The sequence below is a fragment of the Mirounga leonina genome, unplaced genomic scaffold (genome assembly GCF_011800145.1).
Source record: "Mirounga leonina isolate KUSES-001 unplaced genomic scaffold, KU_Mleo_1.0 Mir_129, whole genome shotgun sequence".
Lineage (NCBI taxonomy): Eukaryota > Metazoa > Chordata > Mammalia > Carnivora > Phocidae > Mirounga > Mirounga leonina.
The window spans coordinates 79,160,265-79,179,734 of NW_023270323.1; the positions used below are offsets into that span (position 1 = coordinate 79,160,265).

Genomic DNA, 19,470 nt, shown 5'->3' on the forward strand with positions numbered 1-19,470 from the left:
ATGAATGAGTACAGGGGGAGAAATGAATGAGTGAGCAGAGGGGGGATGAATGAATGAGGGAGCCCCGGGGGAACAAACACCGCCTACCTCCGCTGCCGGGCCGGACCGCGTGGGCGAGGAGGCTGAGCCGCTTCTCCAGCTTCAGGGCTTCCAGGGCCTCCTGGGCCACCCGCTCCTCCACGGTGGCAGGTCCCCCGGGGCTCGGGTCTGCCGCAGAGAAGAGAATCAGCAGAGACGCAGCCTCAGTCCCCGCCCCTGATCCTCGCTGCAGGGGACCCGCCGCCCGGGACGCACCGGTGAGTCCCGCACCACCGGGGCCACCTGCGTGCTGGGCGTGCCTCGAGGCCACGGCAGGGCCACGGGGGACCCCTGGGAGCCCTAGCTCCTCCCCACGCCTGCACCCCAGCCACGGGACACCAGTCTCAGGGCGCCTGCCCCCTCCAGGCCCCCCGGCCACCAGCCCACGTCCTGTGCCCCAGAGCCGGCAGGCGAGGCCCAGTGGGGACGCGGGCGTGTCCTCCTGACCGCTTCCCGTCTGGCAGCGATAGGGCAGAGAGACGCTGGTGCTGGACGGACTCCCTGAGCCCCTTGTCCACATCTGCAAAGTGGGGGTGCGGGGAGAGGGCACCCCGATCGTGGTGGGACCATGACGGAGCGCACCGGGTTGTGCTCGGGGCAGGGCGGACCTCGGAACTCTCCCCTCTCCCCTCCCACTGTCTGCCTTTCTGGGCCTCGGTGTCCACGTGGGTCCGACTGAGCAGGGGGTGAACACAACAGGACCCCAGAAGGGCTGCAGCATGAGGCTGCTGACCCAGGCGAGGCCACGTCTCAGGAGAGCTGGACGAGCACAGGGCCTAGACGCAACACCAGCCAGGCCGTCCACACCTGCCCATCCACACCCTGCCGTCTACACGGCCCCTGTGGCTGCAGGCAGGAGGGCGCCAGCAGAGGGCGCCACCACACCATCCCGCAGAGCCCAGACGGCGAAGGCTCTGGCCCCAGGGGCCACCTCCTCTGTCCCCAGCCCGTCCAGCGGGGCCTGTGTGGGGTTGGAGTTGGGCTGAGGGACCGTGCCGGGAGAGGGGGCACCTGGCGGGTCGCTCGCTTCTGTCCTCCCCAGGTGGCCCCGAATGACCGGCACTGGGGTGCGCATGCAAGGAGACCCTGGACCACTTGCCACCTGGCCACAGGCCTTTGTCTCTTCCACCTGGACAAGGTGACAAGCACCGCCTCGCTGGGCTGTGGGGGCACCAGCGATCCTGGGTACCACCCACCGGGGGCCTCGGTCAACGGAGGCCGCGGCGACGAGCACCAGCCTTCGTCCCTCCCGGGCCGTCCCCCAGGGGAGGGCAGCGCTTCCTCCAGTGGGAGAAAGGGGCCAGGGCCTCGGGGGTCCAGCCCTGCCCGCAGCCCCTCCGGCGTCCAGCTCCTTCCCGGCCCAGGGCTCTTGGAGAATGCGCCCCAGGCCCGACCAGGGAAGGGGGGGCAAGGTGAGGTGAGCTCAGTGCAGCCTCACGCCCACCCGCCGGTGAGACCCCACCCACCAGGCAAGCACACAAGGCAGCTTCCAGCCCAAACGCAAACCCCAGCCCACAGTCCCAGCCACGAGGGGCAAGGCCCCCACCCCAGTCTGGCTCAGAAGGTGTCCGCGAGCCCCACACGGGCTCTGTGGCCTCTTGGTGCCCCATCGGGTGCCCCACAGCGTATGGGTCCCAACCGGAGGCCCCGCCCCATAAGCGTCGCCAGGCCTGCGACCGGCGGAAGGAGGGCAGTGAGGGTGTGAGCTGTCCCCTCGGGAGCTGGGCAGCGTGACCCCTCCCTGCAGGCAGCCTGCACGGATGGCAGCCCACCCAACGCTGCTGACCGATCGGGCGGCCCCGGCCCCTCCCCACCGGGCCACACGCACCTGGGAGAACCGGCCGCAGCCCGAAGGGCCCCTTGGTTGGGGAGATGCCCCGGACGATGCAGTCGAACAGGAAGCTGATCTGCTCTCCCTCGGCTGAGGACAGGAAGAAGACTCCGGCCCCTGCAGCGGGAGGACAGACCCTGGTGTCGGAAGCTCGGGTAGGGCGGGACCGCAGCAGGATGGGCCCCGGGGCCACCAGGATGCAGAACGCGGGGACCTGGAGCGAACCCATGAGACCACACACACAGGGGCGGGGGTGGCAGGGAGTGTCCCCCGAGCACCCGGATGGGCTTCTGCCTGGCCCTGGTAAGCCCTGCTCCGTCCTTCAGGCCCACACCCCTCGTCCGGGCAGCTGGGGCGCAGGCCTGGCCGTCCCGGGCCTGCACGCACTAGCCAGCCCAGGCAACTGCGCTGGGTGTCAGGACGGCGCGGGGGAAGGGCGTCCCGCCCTGCTGGTCCTCGGTCTAACCCGTCGGCCCCCACTGGCCAGGACGGGGCTCCTGGGGCGCCTCAGGAGGACGTGGCCACAGGAGGAGGCGGTGAGGGTGTCCCGGTTCTCGCGATGCCCAGGCTCATCGGAAGGGCAAGCGACAGGCCCACCTAGAGCGGGGTTCACGTGCCAGGAAGCAGCTGGGGGATCTCGACCTCGGTAGGTGCCCCCCGACCCTGTCTCCTGACCCAGGGCTGCTCTGAGGGTGAGTGTCTGCGGGAGGTGGGCCTGCCCCACACACGAGGCGGCCAGCGCTGCGGTGGCCGGCGACACATCCTGCCCACTGCACGGGCCCCCCTCCTGGGTGCGTTTTCGGGTGGGAAACGGGCCCAAGGTGTGAGGGTGGAGGCTGAGGTCGTGCCCACGGGGGCCCCCAGCCAGCAGAGGGCAGGCCGTGTGAGTCAGCACAGCCCGGCTGCGCCCCAGGCCCGGCCGCCCTCCCGCTGGGCCGGAGCCCCGCCAGGGTGAATGAAATCCCTCACCGCCCGCCCAGTGAATGGGGACACCGGGCCACATGGGGCCGCACACTCGGCTGGCGTCACCACACAAGAATCTCTCCACACCCTGCCCTCTGCCCTTCGCCCAAAGAAAGGCCTGCTCACTCTGAAGGCCAGGTCCCGGGGCGCCCCCGCGGGCGGGCCGGGGTGGGAAAGGGAAGGCTTCCCAGTTAAACCTTGGCCGCCGGCCACGGTCACGGACGGTCTTCCCAGGATCCCAGGGGCTCGGGCCAGCCCCCACACGGGGAATGCCACCCCAGGGATCGGGGGGCTGCGGCACCCTCCGGTCGGGAGCTCCATCCGTCCAAGGCCCCCCAAGCTGGGTGACAGGCCCTCTTAGGGATGAGTGCACTGAGGCCCAGAGGGGGCCACGAGGGACTCCAGCCTGGCCAGTGGGCCACCTGCACACATCCGGGCACCACAGGGCTTCCAGCCAGCCGATGGGCCGGGACCTGGAGGGCAGGCGAGGAGAAGGCCGGCCCACGGCGTCCCCGCCCCAGCGAGGGGCCGGCCTGCCAGCCCGCACAAAGGGCCGGGCCCCTAATCCTGAGCTTACAGACAACTGGCAGAGGCCACAGCACAACCAGTCCCCCGACTATAAAAAACCACATTACGAAGTGAGGGGAGCCGTCGGCATTCCACCAGGCGTCTGCTGAGCGTCACGCTCCCCGAGATGCAGCCGGTGAGGCCTGGGAGCGCGACTGCCACCCCCACGCACGCCAGGGAGCTGACCGCAGAGGTTCCCTGGGGACGGCACATGGCTCCCAGGGTCCGGGCTGCCCGAGCCTCGAGGCGAGGCCTCTGGGACACAGCTCGCTGACCGCCGGCTGGCCTCTGCGGGCCCCCCTCCCCCCCCAGGCTTTGGGGACCCTGGGAGCTCCCCCCACAGGAGGCAGCCACCCCCATCCCTCCACACCCCTCGGCCACCTGTAATCCACTTCACCTGCCGAGACTCCACTCACCTGACACCGCCATTCCTGACCCCTGAGCCCTGATCATTCACTCGGTGCTGCTTGGAGGGAGCCCCTCCTCCGGGTCACACCTGTGATCCTTTACTTGGCACGTGCCCTCATCTGCAGCTGTCCTGGCCTCCAGGCCCCGCGTCTCACAGACAGGGGCTCCTTCTGAGGCATTGGGGCCCCAGTGTCTCACCGAGGGCCTGCTGCCCAGGGGACCCCAGCACTCGGTGTGGTGGGAAGAAGGAAGCGGAGGCGAGTGGGCCTTCCCCAAGAAAGTGTTCCTGGAACTTCTGTTTGCTTGCCTGCTTGCAGGGCCGGAGGAGGTAGGGCCCAGCCCCCTCTGCCACGCGGTCACCCTCGAAGACAGCCCCTGCACCTCCTCCCATTCCAGTCCACGAAGCCCCAGCCCAGGCAGGTCCATGCCTGGGGCCATCCTGGGCCTCCCAGCCAGGCCACCCTCAACGCCACTCCCTGAGTGATCCGTCCACCACATGGAGCAGATCCCTGACCCACAGAATCACAAGCAAGGAAACCGCCGCCAAGTCCTGGGGTGTTTCTTGCTCTGTGATCACTGACATGCGGAGACAGGGATAAGGAGGAGAGAGAGTGTGCTGAGCGGGAAGCCAGCAGCTTGCCCGAGCTGATGGCCACCTTTCGCTCTGGGCAGACCCTGTGGGTTCTCGGGGGCTGAAGGCAAACCTTACGGGCTTTACAAATGCAGTTAGTCCCTAGGACAATATCTGAATGCGAAGGCAGTTGCACCCCACGGAAAGAGTCCCCAGCCCCGAGAAAAACACTCTTCCATCCAAACGTGTGCCCAGTTCCGTGGGCGGATTCCTGTCGGAAGTTAGTCCAGAAAACCTCCAGTGTCCTGAGCTCTGTGTGTGCTCGGTGTCCTGGCTCCACGGAGACCAGAAGCACACGGTGAGGTCCTGTTCGGTAGAGAGTGCCTGAAAGCGTCTGGAGGACTTTCGTGCAGAGAAGGTTCTAGAAAGCTCTGCCTAGGCGGCACCAACCTGCCTGGTGTTAGACTTTCACTCAGAAGACCAGGACCCCTGGGGTCTCACTTTGCACAGGGCTCCCTAACAGAGGTACACATCTACTGATTCAAATTTCGTTTCTTTCTCTCTGTCCTTATTTTGAGAGACAGGACCAAAGTTCAATGAAACATGTTCATTCGAAATCAAGTTTTAAGTTTCCCCCAATAGTCTCACCCCCCAGGAAGACTGATTAAAAACAAAACAACAGAACGCAACAGGTGTTGGCGGGAACTTGGGCAAACTGGAACCCGGTGCGCTGTGGAGGGGTCGCCGTGGAAAACAGCGTGGAGGGTCCTCCGAACATCACACACAGACCCAGCGATCGCACGTCTGGTGTGCACCCGAAGGAACTGAGAGCAGGCACCGAACAGAGGCCCGCACCCCCGTGTTCACAGCAGCGACCACTGATGGAGGACGGATAAAGGAACGTGGTCCACACGATGGAATGCGGTTCAGCCTCGAGGAAGAAGGACATCCTGACACCTGCTACCTCACAGATGAACCTGGGGGACTCGGTGCTCAGTGCAGCGAGCCAGTCACGAAGGGACAGGGACCGTGTGATCCCACTTCTGCGAGCCCCATAGAGGAGTCAGATCCTAGACTCGGAAAGAGGACGGTGGGTGTCGGGGGCTGGGCAGGGGACATGCGGGCTGGTGTCACTGGGGACCCAGTGTCAGCTGGCCAAGACGGGGCGGGGACTGCTGCACGGCATTGAATGCACCTGATGCTTCTGAGCTGTACTCCTGACCACGGTTCAAGGGGTAAAGTCTATGCGTGTCTATTCCGCCCCAGTAAACACAGGGCAAACCATTCCCGCAGCCCCTCCCGGGCACACTGCACGCAACGGCCCTCCCTGGGCAGAGTGTCGGAACGCTGCTGGGGGAGTCCCAGCCCTGGGCTCCATCCCCAAGGAGGGGCTGCTCCCCGTCCCCGGCTCATGCGAGGCCCCGCTGAGACCACTCCCCAGTGACCGTCCCTCTCTGGCAGCCGTGCCACCCTCCCCGATGGCCCCACGGGGCACCTGGGCGCCCCCCGCTCAGGTAAGGGGCTTCTCAGGGCAGGCCCGTGATCTCACTTTCCCTGCGTCTCCCCGAGTGCCTGCTGACGGTTGTGAATGGGACTCTGTGCCCATGGACCGAATGTCTTGTGTTTGGAGATGGGGGTGGAGGCTGCCCCCCCCGCAGGAGGCCACACTGTCCATCCCTGAGGGCAGGGGGACGTGGTGCCTTCCCGGGGCCTTTCTGCCCGGGAGGAAAGAGAGTGGAGCAAAGCCCCCCAGAGGGGAAGCCCGGGTCGCCATCCTGGATACTGGGGGCAGCCAGGACCAGCCTGGGAGGCCAACCCCTAGTGAGCTAGAGGGGCTGATGGATTCCAGGCTCGCTCCTGACCCCATCGCAGAAAATTCCCAGCAGAGGGGTGGGATCGACCACAAACCGTCTGCAACGCGACCAGTGGTCTAGACCCAGACAGCAAACTGCATCTCCTTGTAGGAACCTGAAACCGTCCCTATCAAATGACCCCAATTCATAAGTGTCCCCCAACGTGCTGCCGAGGGGAAGGAAGCGGGGAGCCGGCCTTTGCACGGGCTGGATGCCTCCCCGTGGGCAAAGCACTGGAGCAGACCCGGCCCAGGGCAAGGGCTCCATCTTCCTGGGACCCTCACCCCAGCAAGCACCCCTCCTTCTCCCGCCCACCCACTCCCTCCCTCCCTCTCTCCCCATTTCAACCGCTGGTAGTTAACATTCCTGCATCCCCGGCGACCCCCCAGGCACACATGCTGCTGACTCAGCCTCAGACCACATCCAGAGCTTTCTCATAGCCCCCTGCATGGCTCCCCACCTCAATCCCATCTGCACCCTGGGGCCAAAGTTATCACCCTACACAGACGTGTGGGTGGCACTCCCCTGCTCAAGCACCTTCGATGGCTCCTGGCTACTCTGGGAAAACAGTGCACTCTGGTCCAGCTTACTGGGCTCTCTATAACCCAGCATGGCTTCCTCCTTCTCCAGCCCCACCTCTGCCACCACCAACTAGCGGGGTTCCTGCACACACCCTGCGGGTCACCATCCGTGCCGGACACACATTCCTGGGGTCAGAGACCAGGGCTTCAGCCAGCTCCATCAAGACTGCCCGGCATGCAGACCACAATGTCCACCCACCAGAGGACTTAGCAGAGCTGGACAATGCAAGTGTTTTAAATACGCAGCAAGAGAGTTCCTCCCAGTTTATGGCTTCATCCTTTACTCGCTTAAAAAAAGTCATTTAAAACTAAATTGAATTTAGGGACGCCCTGGTGGCTCAGTCGGTTAAGCGTCTGCCTTCAGCTCAGGTCATGATCCCAGGGTCCTGGGATTGAGCCCCGCATCGGGCTCCCTGCTCAGCGGGGAGCCTTCTTCTCCCTCTGCCTCTGCCTACTTGTGCCCTCTCTCTGTCAAATAAATAGGTAAAATCTGTAAAAAAAATTTTTTTTAACTAAATTTAATTTAAATAAAATTTTTTAAAAGACGCACTCTTTAAAAAAAAAAGTCACCTAGAAACGCCCTCCGTGCCCCAAGAGGCTGAAGCCCTGGGTCGCACCCCGAGGAGCCGGGCACAGTGAGTGGAGGAGGGGCCGGCACGCAAGACGCGGAGGGGACATTTCTGAGGGTCACTATCCACGACGTACCTCCACCACAGGCTCGGGACCTTTCTGCCACCTGCTGAATTCCTTAGCATCCGAGGACCCTGATCCTCTGCAAAGGAAGCTGGCTCATGCAGATGTGGAAATGCCCTTGACAGGAGGACCCGTCAATGCAAGGGACAGAGACCTCCTCTGGGCCCCCTCCTAGAAACCTCCATTCACCCTTCAGCTCGCTCACACACCCCTCCCCAAGGCCTGCCCTCCCTGGGCTCTGGGCGGGCCCCCCTTCTCCCATCCTCTGTTCCTGCCCGAAGCCCTCGCCACACACAGTGGGCCTCCACCAACCCGGAGACAGAGAACCAGGCCACCCCGGGAGACCCTGGACTCCCAGCCAACAAGCCCACTGCCATCTGACTAGGAACAGGCCACCGAATGCATGGAGGCCACAGAGAGGAAATGCCCACCTGGGAGGGACCCAGAGCCACACCAAGCCCCCACATACCTGGCCCGGCCCTGAGAGGCCTCTGCCAAACAATCCTGGTCATACCCACCTGGACGTCTCCCCCAAACCCTCAGAGCCCTGAGCCCTCTGCCTCGCCCCCCCCAGGGCCTGACCCCACCTCCACATCCTCCTGACACTCGGGGTGGGCAAAGAGGGCCGGGACCATTTCCCGCTCTCTGGAGAGTTATCTGTGGCCAAGGGGGTGTGGTTCTGGGGGGGCACAGGGACCGGGCCAGGGGAGGGAGGGGATGCTAATTCCTTATACTCCAGACCTGCCAGGCCCTTCCGATGATTCCAACCCAGCTCTCTGCCCTCCAGATTAAACGCGCCCAGGGCCACAGGCCCATCAGGACCCAAATTCTAAAATCTTCACAGTCAAGGTGACCCATGTCACGGGCTGAATGGTGGTCCCCAAAGGACAGGTCACACCCCAAACCTGGGACTGTGACTCTACTTGAAACAATGGTCTTTAATCAAGTGAGATGAGATGTGATCCCAGGTTATCGGCTGACCCTAAATCCCACGACTGGTGTCCCACAGAGAAGACACGGGGAGACGGCCGTGTGACAACAGAGGAGAGACTGGAGCCGGCGGCCACAACGCCAGGGCCGCCGGGGGCCACCAGGGCCCAGAAGAGGCAGGAAGGCGCCTCCCTGGAGCCTCCGGAGGGAGCACCGCCCCGCCCACACCTTGACTTTGGACACAACTGTGAAGGAATCCGTTTTTCTTGTTCTAAGGCCCCAGTTTGGGGTCACTGGCTACGGCAGCCCCAAGACCCTGACGTCCCTGCCGGGATGCCCCGGCCCTGAGTGGCGGCAGTCTGACCACACGTGCGGGGCGCAGTGGTCCCCGTGACGGCCTACAGCCCAGCGAACGCGGGCACGGCCCTGGCAAACTTGTCCCCGAAGAACGGAGCCCAGCGGGACCGGCCCCCCCCGGGGTTCTTCCACAGTGGCTGAGCGGGCTGGCTTGGCCAGCGGCCCCCTGAGAGCCTGGAGCAGCTGGGAAGACCGAATCCCGGGTCAGCGTCCGCTGCGGGGCCCGGCTTGCCTGGGAACAGCCACAGGACGGCCCACCGGGCTCCCTCTGGGCTCCCGGCAGCCCCGGGACGTCACAGCTGCCCACCGTCGGTCACAGGCAGGGCCCACCCACGCCCAGTCGGGATTTTAAACTGGACGCCCTGTTACATTATGGCCGGCAGATATGAGGGTCTCCGAGGAAACGGGTCCTCTGACTGGCCTCCCTCGGGGCACATGTCGCCGCCACCCCCAGGCGGTCTGCACCCCGTTCTCCCTCTTCCAGGGCCCCCACGTGGAGGGGATCTGGTGGGGGGAGGGCCCCGGACCCAGGGCACGTGGCCCAGCTCCGACCACCCACACGGCCGGGAACCCTGCGCCTCCACTGCTCTGGACCCCAGTGCTGCCCCCTCGAATGTGCCAGAACTCGGGGCCCTGAGGGCACATCCAGCAGGGGGGCCTCTGGCTGGCGTCTCACACGCCCCCCCAACGCCAGCCCAGAGCAGGTGCCCGGGCAGCTGTGCTCAGACTCCCACTCAAAAACCCTGGGGCCTGGCTCGCCCACCCCACAGCTTGGGGGCCACCGCCCACACTGCCCCACCCCGTAAACCCACTGCACCTTGCTACCCCACCCCTGTGGCCTGCCTTGGCATCTCCAAACACTTCCCCTCCCCCAAGCCCAGGGTGCAGCCCGTCACAAAATTCAGAGGTCTCGCTGCCTTGAGCAGGAACCTCACCTGCTTGTCTATCTCTTTGCATCTTTGTAGATCATGACGTACGTCCTTGGATGCAGGGCCCCGCGGGCTGGCCCACAGGGCTGGCATGTGGCCCCAGGCGGCCTCTCCCACCCTGCCCACCTTTTGCAGAAGGAGGGGCCCAGCTGGCCAGCATGAACACGTCCTCCAGCACAGTCCCTCTGCCGGGGAGATCCGGGCAGGACCAAGGTCCCAGAGCCCCGTGGACCCCACCCAAACCTGGCTGTACGGAGTGTGGGCCAGACCCTGCGATAGGGCCCTTGCAGGGGTGCAGGCGGGGGGAGGGGGAAGTACTGTCGGTCAGGGGATTAGCGCCCCTATAGGGAGGGGGCACAGGTGGGGAGAGGTTGCCAGCCACTCAGAGCCTCCAGGCCCCCCTACCCACAAGAGAGGGGGCCGTGATCCCCGTGTGGCGGGGGTCCCAGGCTGAACTGAGATGGGGGTGCACAGCCCCCACCCAGACTCCACTCTCCAGCCCAGCACACTGGCTGAGGTCGTCCCCGCCACCGGACAGGCCACCGGGAGGCCACCCTGGACAGCCAGCGCAGGTGGGCCTGGGCTCCTCGGGAGAGAGCAGAGAAGGGGGCTCGTGCCCCCGAAGCCGCTGCAGGCCCAGACGTACGCACACGCCCATGCGTGGAGAGCAGTGTGCAGGAGTGTCGGCCCATCCCCGTCCGCACAGCGGGCGAGCTCTCGGCTCCAGGAGGACCAGGCTGTGCCCCTCCCGCCCCACTCCCGGCCCGTGCTCAGCTCGCTGGCACACTTCGCCACCGCACTCCCCCCACCCGGGAGGGGCCTGGCACTTATCTGCACCTCAGGGCACCTCTCCGCCTGCCCCGCCTCCAGCTATGGGGACCCAAGGACCACGGGAGCTGGTGTGGCCACGAGGAATCCTTGGTCCACAAATGTGTCCTCGGCACATCCTCGATAAACATGCTCATTCTTTTCCCTTTTTCTCTTTCTCATTGAGTCGGAACATGAATGCCCTGGGGCTCTGTGACTTCAAACACAGGGCCACGCGTTGTGACGGGCAGGCCTCGCTCCGGGGTGCTGGGCGCCCCGTGAGTGGGCTGCATGCCCCTCCTCCCACCCTCAGCGGCCTGGGCCGGACAGAGGCAGCAGGGGTCTGGCCTCTGCTGAGCGCCAGGTTTGGAGACACATACCCCTCGCCCGCCATGTCCCCCAGATGCCAGCAAGGCGAGCGCACAGTGGGGTGGGCGGCTCTAAGCCGTGGGTTTTGGGGAGAGCGAGTGCTGGAGGGGCCTGTGGCCCGGGGCGCCCAGGCCCCGCATACTTACAGTACCCACACCTGGTCCCTCCTTCAAAGATGAATCCGTTGGGGACGGCCCCATAGCGCCGGAGGTCGGACAGCTTCCACTGCCCCATGACAGCCGGGGGGACGTCCCTGGCCACCACAAGGATGTCATTGCAGAGGTGAAGGGTGGCGGGGCCGCTCTCCAGCTTGGTGCCTGGCGCCACCGTCACATGGAACCTGTGCACTGGGGGCAGGGGAGGGGCGAGGGCATCACCGTGAGCAGAGGCCCCAGGGAGGGGGCAGCTCCCGGGTGTCGGCACCAGACGCAGGGCTGGCCCCCCACCCAGGCCTGGCTGGCGCCCTCCAGCCCCCAGGGGCCGCACTCCCCGCTCCCAGGCACCAGACCCTACCCTGGTTCAGAGGCAGGCGAGCGCCCAGAGGGGCCGCCCTGGTCACCTTCCCTGTCCTAAACCTCAGCGAGCCCCTGGGAAGCCCCCAGCTCGGGACCAAACACACAGCGGCCGAGGCCAGCGATGCTGTGATGATTTTTTCAAGCAAATAAAAATTAATGCAAAAGTCCGTGATGAATGAGTATCAAATGGTTAAATAAAGACAAGGCTTGTCAGGGTTGCTGGGGGGCGGTCAGGAAAGAAGGGGAAGGCAGGGCAGGCTCAGGGCAGGCCAAATTTTGGTATGCGGCTCGTCACAGGCTTTGTGCATTGATCCTGAGGGTTTTAAAGACTGTTACAGTGTCACCGATCTTGACGGCTGTGTTTCTGGGCGTCTGGCATGAGGCCCTCCTCCTCCCCGAGCTCACCGGGGGCCCCCACCTCTGCACCCCGCCCAGCCACCCCGCAGAGCTGCACTGGCCCCCCTGGTCCTCCTGGCCTCCCTGGCTCAGGCACAGAAGCCACCACAGCCCTGGGGGACGCTGCAGTGGGACAGGGTCTCTGCGGCCTCGCTGCCCCTGGAACCCTGGCTCTGGGCTCGGGTGGACAGGGTGGGGAGCAAGAGGCAGCACTTAGGAAGGTCACTCTGCTCAACAGGGCCCCCTCGGGATAAGGGCCCTGGTTCTAACTAACAGGATCGAGTCAGGGAGCTGGGGGGGCCCCGCGGCCCCAGCTGCTCCCCGAGCCCCCTCACAGGGCCCGAGCGCTCTGGGCAGCACCACGTCCTCCCAGACCGCGAGCCCGAAGCACAGAGCCGGGCGGCGGAGGTGCTCGGCAAACACTTGTGCATCGTGCCCTGGGGTCACGGCACGGCTCCGGCAGCCTGTGGGTGAGGGTCCCACGGGACACTTAGGGACGAGGTCTGTCGCCCCGGCCCCACTCACCCTCGCCGAGCGCATAGCGGATCCGGGCGTCCCAGGCGCACATGGCCTCGCGGCTCTCGAAGCCCAGCATGACGGCCTGGGACAGGCAGATGATGGCCAGCGTGTGGGCCAGGCCCTCGTAGGGCAGGCCGGGCTCCAGGCCACAGATGTCCTCCAGCATCAGGCTGCTGCGCTCCCGGAGGCCCTTGGCTCGCTCCGCCTTGTCCTTGTAGGCCAGCATCAGCAGGCAGTCTGCGGGGACGCCGGGCAAGACACGCGGTACAGGCCGTCAGCGGCACGGCCCCCTGCACGCCTGCACCCCTGCAGGGGCCGCAGCATGCCCGGAGAGCCCGGGCTTGAGGTGTGACCCCCAGCAAGCCACCCCAGCTCTGGGCAACATCTCCCACCCCGCCCGGCGCACAGGCCTCACGGACACTCCACAGCGAGCCTGCCCACCTGGCTCTGGCCCTGTGCCCCACCCCTGCATCCACCCTGCCCCAGCCCTGGGGCCCCCGCAGGCCACCCTCAAGGGCTGCAGGGCCTCTAGGAGCCGTGGCAGGGGGCCGTGGGGACGGGCAGAGAGCCAGCGGCGGCGGCAAGCCCCCTTCTGCTGCACGCAGACCCGCCGGGCCTCCTGGGTCTCTTGTTCTCCAGGGTGTGGACTCTAGCCCTAGGGGGGAGCCACTGGGCCTGAGGTCCCACCACCGGCCCCCACGCCGGCCCACCCCCAAGACCAGCAGGCCTGCCCTTCCCCCCCGGCAGGTGACACGCCTCTGTCCTGGAGTTCCCGACTGTCCTCAACATCACAGTCGCTGTCCCCGTCATCCTGATGGTATCCCAACGGGACAACGCGCAAGAGCCCGCGACGGCCCTTAGCCCCGGGCGCACCACGGTCAAGCAGACGGCACCTGTCCCTCCTACAAGCCTGCCTCGCCGTCCCCCCACCTGCCCAGGCCCTCCCATCTCCTATCTCCTTAGCGTCTGAAATGCTTTTATCAGAAAAAAGCAAAGACGTTCCCATTTTGAGGGGGAAACGCCCAGAGCCCACAGAAACCCACATGCTCCCCTGAGGCTTCCCGGGTGTTTGCTCCCAAGAGCAGCCCAGGCAGAGGCGACCACCACTGCCACCCCTCTCCCTCCAGCAGGCTCCGGGATCCCCCACGGCGGGTTTTCTGTGCAGAAGTCTGTGCCTCGTCTAGCTGCCGTCCCCACCCCCACCAACCTGCTCGCGCACAGGGAGGGCGTGGAACCATCGGTCAAATGGAAGACCATCCCTTGAGGCGTGGCCTGACCTGCACTGCAGAGTGACTGTCACCTCCTTTGTTCTAGGAGTTATGCTCCCAGGAATAGAGCCGCAAGCAGGCTCAACACAGCTTTCCGTAAAGAGCCAGGCAGGAACTGTTTTTGGCTTCAGGGGCCATGCAGTGTCTGCCACAGAGACCTAACTCTGAAGGCAGCCAGCGTAACCGGTGAGTGAATGGCTCTGCTCCAGCAAAACTTTATTACACAAACAAGCAGAGGGCCAGATTTGGCTCGGGGTGGTGCTTTGCTGAGTCCTGGTCTGGAGTGGAGTGTACCACCACTGCCAGTGCCCTCCCACCTCCCTGAAGCCTCCTGCGGCCGGGCAGGTGCTCCCACCCCAGACGTGCCCACGCGCAAGGCTGGTCTGGGGGCCTGCACGTGATGAGAGCCGGCAGTCGTCCCTGAGGCCCTCCTCCCACGCCTGCTCCGTCGTTTTGGATTCTGCCTACGTCTGAGATGCAGCCCACATCCCACTCCGTAAGGGGATGAGAATGCGAGAACACCCTCGCCCATCTGCAGCGGGCCGAACGGGCCCAGAGGATATGTCCACGTCCTGACCCCAGACCTGCAAGCGCGACCTCATTTGGAGAAAGGGTTTCTGCAGATGTCATCGGGTTAAGGATCTCACAGAGAGGTCATCGCGGATTATCCACGGGAGCCCTAGCCTGTCGGCGCTGGTCCTACAGGAGACAGCAGGCAACGCACGGAGGAGGCGGCCACATGAGGCCGGTCCCAAAGTGAGGCGGCGCCTGGAGCCACCAGGAGCTGGAAGAGGCCCTGCAGACACCCTGAGGTTGGACGTCCCGCCACTGGGACGGGAGAGGGCAGATCTCTGCAGGCCCAGGAGACTAGCACGTCCTCCAAGCCACTGCTCACGTTCCTAGATGTGAACCAAACAGGCTGAGGGACGCGGCTCTGACGCGCTCCCGCCTTCTGCCCGGGGGGAGCTGACCCGGCTCACCGCCTGGTTTCGGCTGGGGCAGGTGGCCTCCGCCCCATGCTCAGTGCCCCCAGCACGGGTGGGAAAGAGGTGGCGGGGAGGGGGCCGGGTTGGGCGCAGCAAGTGTGGGGCCCTCTCCCCTCCACGTCACCTGCAGCAGTCAATGGATCCTGTTTTTGGAACTCCTTCCCCAGGAGTGCTGTTTACCACAGGCATCGGAAGAATGGCAGTTTTCAGGTCAGGGGTCCGAGACAGAGCAGGGTCAGCCCAGGAGAGACGGCGCCAGCCCCTCCCCTGCAGACACATGGGGCCAGCACGCCGGGGCCCGTCCCAGCAGGACAGCTCCGCGGGCCCCCTACGGCTTCACCCCTCCCGGGGAGCCCAGCAAGACTGGTCCCCTGGTGAGGTCTCCTGGTCACCAGACCCCCCACTCAAATGGCCTCTGTCGGGCCCCTGTCCCCATGGCCGTGTGGACCCCGCTCACAGCCGGAGGGCTGCACCGCGGCTCCAGGGCCCGGACGCGGGGCCGTCCACAGGGACCGGGGAGGGTGGGGGCTCATGGGGGCAATGAGGTAAACCAAGGCAGCGGGGACTGACAGGTGCACACACAGGCAGACACACGGACACACACGCGCTCACCAACACACACACTCGCACACATGCACAGCCCCCGCCTCGCTGCCGTGGCCGAGGGCAGAGGTGCCACAGTGGGAGACCGGCTGACCCCGTCCCAACCCTGCGTCCACAACCGCCAACCCACGCTTAGCCTGCTTCCTGTCTGATGAATGGACGCCACCCAGCCCGCCCAGGCCCCGTGGTAACACAGCCCTGGCTCCCCGCAAATGCCACCCTGTGGGCAAGCACAGAGCGGCCCAGCAGCGGCCCCGGCCCTGAGCCCCGAGCCCACCCTGCCCTCCAGCGACTGCGCCCTGCAGTGAGCGAGGGCAGGTCCAGGAAGGGGCAAATGCCCCGCATGAGGTCCCGCTCCCTGAAAGACCCCCCTGCTGGGATCCCTCAGAGCCCACCCAAGCCTCCCGTTCTGAAGCCCTGGGCCCGGGTCATTGTGCTCCTGAGCGGGCAGGGGACCCAGGGCACAGAGCCCAGGCCCCCCGCAGAGTTGACACCAGGAGGGGGGATGGTCAAAGGGATGACAGCAGCTGCGGGGGGCCTGGGTGCCAAGCCGAGACCCTCACAGAGGGCACAACAAAGGTGACTCCCAAGGGACGCCAGAAGCCAGGGCGGCGGGCCCGGCAGGGATCAGTGCTGTGCTGGAGGGAACACCAGAGCAAAGGCCCAGAGGCAGGAACCCAAAGGGCCTGCAGGCGGGGGAGGGAGGGGAGAGCGGCGCAAGGTGCCGGGTCGGGGGCCTGGTGAGCCTGGGGCAGAGGCTGCTCAGGCAAGAGATGCCCTTGGCCTAGGCTGGGCCAGGCCCTGCAGTAACCATGGCGACAGCCCAGGGGGGCCTTCCCCGCAGGGCAGATGTGGACACTGGACTGGGGGGGCAGGGGCGCCCGGGGAGGGGGCTGCGGGGGCGGGGCTTGGGCCGGTCCCTCCCGGACACGTGAGCTGCAGAGGCCCATCGGACACCGCGCGCAGGCGTCTGCAGATGTAAAAATAACTGCGGGGTCATGAGCCCTCAGAGGTGCTAGCAGCCAGGGGCTGAGAGCCTGGGGGAGGGCGGGCCGGGCAGAGTCCGGAGGAGAGGCCGCGGCACGGCAGGGAGGTCCACACCCCCGTGGATGCGGCAGGAGGAGCGGCTGCTGGAGGCAGTCCTCCGACAGTGACCTCGACAGTGCGCCTTCAGCCGAGCCGCTAGGGCCCGAGGGGACCCTGCTGAGGGGGCGGCAGCCTGCAGCAGCCGGGGGTGGGGGCTGCTCACCAGGCCGCAGCCGCAGGGCCCAGCCCCACTCAGGGTCCACCTGGGGAAGGAGGCCCATGCAGTGTTCCGGGGGCGTGCAGGGCTGTGCGGCTCCCGAGGACGGGCCACCCCGAGAGCACGGGCGTCAGTGGGGGCACACAGGCCGTGGGGCTGGACCACCCGTCCACCCTCAGCAGGTCCCACGGCGGGAGCCCAACCAGGACGGGTGCAGACCACACGCCGAGATCTGCGCCTGGGTGCTCCGACGCCCAGCCCTGAGCCCTGGGCCTGTGGGGAGCCCAGGCCCCTTCTTCGAGGTCTCCACGGGGACAGGAAGCCCGGCCACCACCCACACTCTGTCCTCGCGCTGCCTGCCCAGCCTGGGACTGAGACGTCACACCCATTCCCGCGGGACACAGACCCTCCCCACCACCACCACCTGGTACCTGGCCCTTTGGAATATGCCCACCTTAGAGACGCTGCCAACCGCGTGGGGCACACGCCAAGGCCCCGCTCCCGGGTGAGTCTGCACGGCCCCAGGTGTTGCTGAAAGCAGCTGGCTCACAGCCCCCACCAGGCTGCCTGTGAGTAGTGATGCGGGGTCCTTGCCCCCCAGGACTGGGGGCAGGGGTCGGGGGAGACTCTGGGTCCAGGAACAAGAGGTGGTAGGTGCAGGGCTCAGAGGGGCGGGAGCCTGACTTGCATTGCCCTTCATCCCCTCCACCGTCCAGGCTCTCATGCAAGGCCCTGCCTGGAGTGTCCTCCCCTCTATTCTCCAACAACCCCCTCAAACCCAGTTCCAGTTCCTGTGCCAGAGGCTGCCCACCCCAGGCTCCTACCGTGCTCTCCACACCGGGCCTGCCTTTTCTACACACACGGGAAAGCCCAGGAAAGGCTTCATGACCACCGGCCTACAGACCCAGATTCTGGATGCAGGGGACCCCTGCAAACTCCCTGCAGTGCAGAAAGGCCCTCCCTCCAAAGGCAGGTGCTCTCCGGGTCCAGCAGGGAGCTCACCTCTCAGGGTAGCTCTCTCTCATACTGAGATAAAATCCACCCCCCGGGGCTGCAGGAGGGACAAAGACCACCTTAGGGGCTGCTCTTCAGGCGGGACATCTGGGCCAAGAGCCTCCTTGGAGGCCCACACGGGCCCCAGCTCACCACTGTCCACCAAGCAACACCCCAACCTGCAGCCAGGCCCTGCCTCCAGCCACAGCTGGCCACAGCCTCCTCAGTGTTACCGGGGGCCTCCGCCCTGCCCTCGGCCTGGCCGGTGCCTCGGCATCCCTGCCTTTCAGGGGCCGCTCAGTCTCCCCAGCCCCGACACCTTGTCGGTCAGGCCTTCCCCTGGACAAGGACCCCCAGGGCACGAGGCGCAGGGTCTGGGCATGGAGAACGGACTGGCTGAGTGAGCAGTCCAGGGAGCCCGGGCCCCCTTGGAGGGGGAAGCTGAGACCTGGGCACGAAGCGTGTCCATGACCAAAGGTAGGCCCTCGGATGGCGACTGCGAGCAGGCTCGGCACAGGGAACGAGGGGACCCGGGAGAGGGAGCAGGGAGGGCGCCCCCCACCCAACCTTTCCGGGAAATGACAGACACCCCAGGCGCCCCGGAAGACATTCTGGCAGGCCCACACGTGTGAGGCAATATGCACTCACACCCTGAGCACCCCACACAAACCCCGGGGTGCCTGGGCCTGCGCCAGGACACCTGTCTCCCCAAACAGCTGCAGGCCCGCAGCTCCAAGCCTCCCAAATGCTCGAGAACGGCTCACTGAGGCCAAATGCCCAAGTCAGGGCTCGCAGCCGGCCTCCTCCCACGTGGGGGGTGCTGGCCCAGGTGAGGGGGGCTGGGTAGTGCCAGTCACTGCCCCCCACCCCCAACGCAACCTCGGCTCGTCTCTTCTCAGACACAGAAGCGCCACTGTTCCTACCTGGCGGCCTGGCCTCTGCCACCTCCCCACCCCCCCAGAAGGTGGGAGGGCCACCCGGGTCAGCGCTGCCTGGAGGGTCCCATCCGGATTCGGACTCAGGGGCACCACTCCATGCCCCCAGACGCACAAGGGCGGCACCTCCCCGGGGAGCTCCTGCCGCCTGTTGGGGGAGGGGGAGAGCACTCCTGCACTCGAGCGTCCGGCCCCTCCAGCCCGCCCCCCACCCCCGCCCGGCCGGCCTCCGTCGGCCTTCCCGGGAAGGTGGGGGTGCGGGAGGGTCCCGGCGTCAGGGGCGGGGGCGCCCGGGGCTCCCGGCAGGAGCAGGCCGAGGCGGCGCCCTCCGCTCTCCGGTTACCGCCGGCGACGCCGCCGGCTATTTCGGGCGCGCTGGCCGCGCTCCGGGCGGCCGGGCTCCGGAGGCCGGGGCGCCCGCCGCCCGCCGCCCACCGCCCGCCCCGCGCCCCGGCCCGCTCACCTGCCACCGGGGACGGCTTGCGCAGCACCAGCCACCTAGTCTTCCACTGCGGGGACAGAGGAGCGTAAGCGGCCGCCGCGCCCCGCGCCCGCCCCGCGCCCGCCGCGCGCCCCGACCTTCTTGCCGTCCCGCAGCTTGACCTGGCCCTCCACCAGCGCCGCCTCGGTCATCTTCTGTCATGGTTCCCGCGGCGCCCGCCGCCCCGCGGCCGCGCAGCCCAGGGTCACTTTCAAAACAGCTCGGGGAGGGCGCTGCGCCGCGGGCGGCGGGGGGCGGGCCGGCGGGGGCGGGGCGCGGGCGGGGCACCTGGGGCCACCTGGGGCTGGGACGCGGCGCCCCGGGCCCAGCGGGCCGGGGGCTTCTCACCCCAAAGGAAGGGAAACAACCTGACCCCGCGGAGCCGCCATCAGTGTGTCTTCACCCTGGCTTCACCCTCGGGCACCTGCCCGTCCCACCACCCCGGGGCCGTCCCAGAAACCCTGACAACCCCCTGACCCCGGAGGACCCTGGCCAGGGCGCGGCCTCACGCCCCAGCCCTCCAGCCCCCTCCTCGCAGGGTAGTGGAGAGGGAGTCCATTCATGCCCCTGGCAGCACGACTCCAGTGCAGGTTG

At 66.5% G+C, this 19,470-nt stretch overlaps 1 protein-coding gene across 3 annotated transcripts in view; it reads right to left on the bottom strand.

Moving 5' to 3' along the window:
- The window catches only part of DOK7 (docking protein 7), a 30,214-nt gene extending 11,135 nt beyond the window's left edge, over positions 1-19,079 (bottom strand). The window contains exons 1-7 of one of the 3 annotated variants that reach the window (XM_035005396.1): positions 18,975-19,079; positions 18,859-18,904; positions 14,746-14,793; positions 12,374-12,604; positions 11,084-11,284; positions 1,907-2,026; positions 88-207 (exon numbers count right to left, since the gene is read on the bottom strand). In XM_035005396.1, the coding sequence (XP_034861287.1) occupies positions 88-207; positions 1,907-2,026; positions 11,084-11,284; positions 12,374-12,604; positions 14,746-14,793; positions 18,859-18,904; positions 18,975-19,028 (820 nt within the window). In that variant the 5' untranslated portion in view covers positions 19,029-19,079. Of the gene's footprint in view, positions 1-87; positions 208-1,906; positions 2,027-11,083; positions 11,285-12,373; positions 12,605-14,745; positions 14,794-18,383; positions 18,453-18,858; positions 18,905-18,974 lie in introns of those variants that run through there. The other 2 variants (XM_035005397.1, XM_035005398.1) reach the window with 2 other exon arrangements.
- Positions 19,080-19,470: the final 391 nt, after the last annotated feature.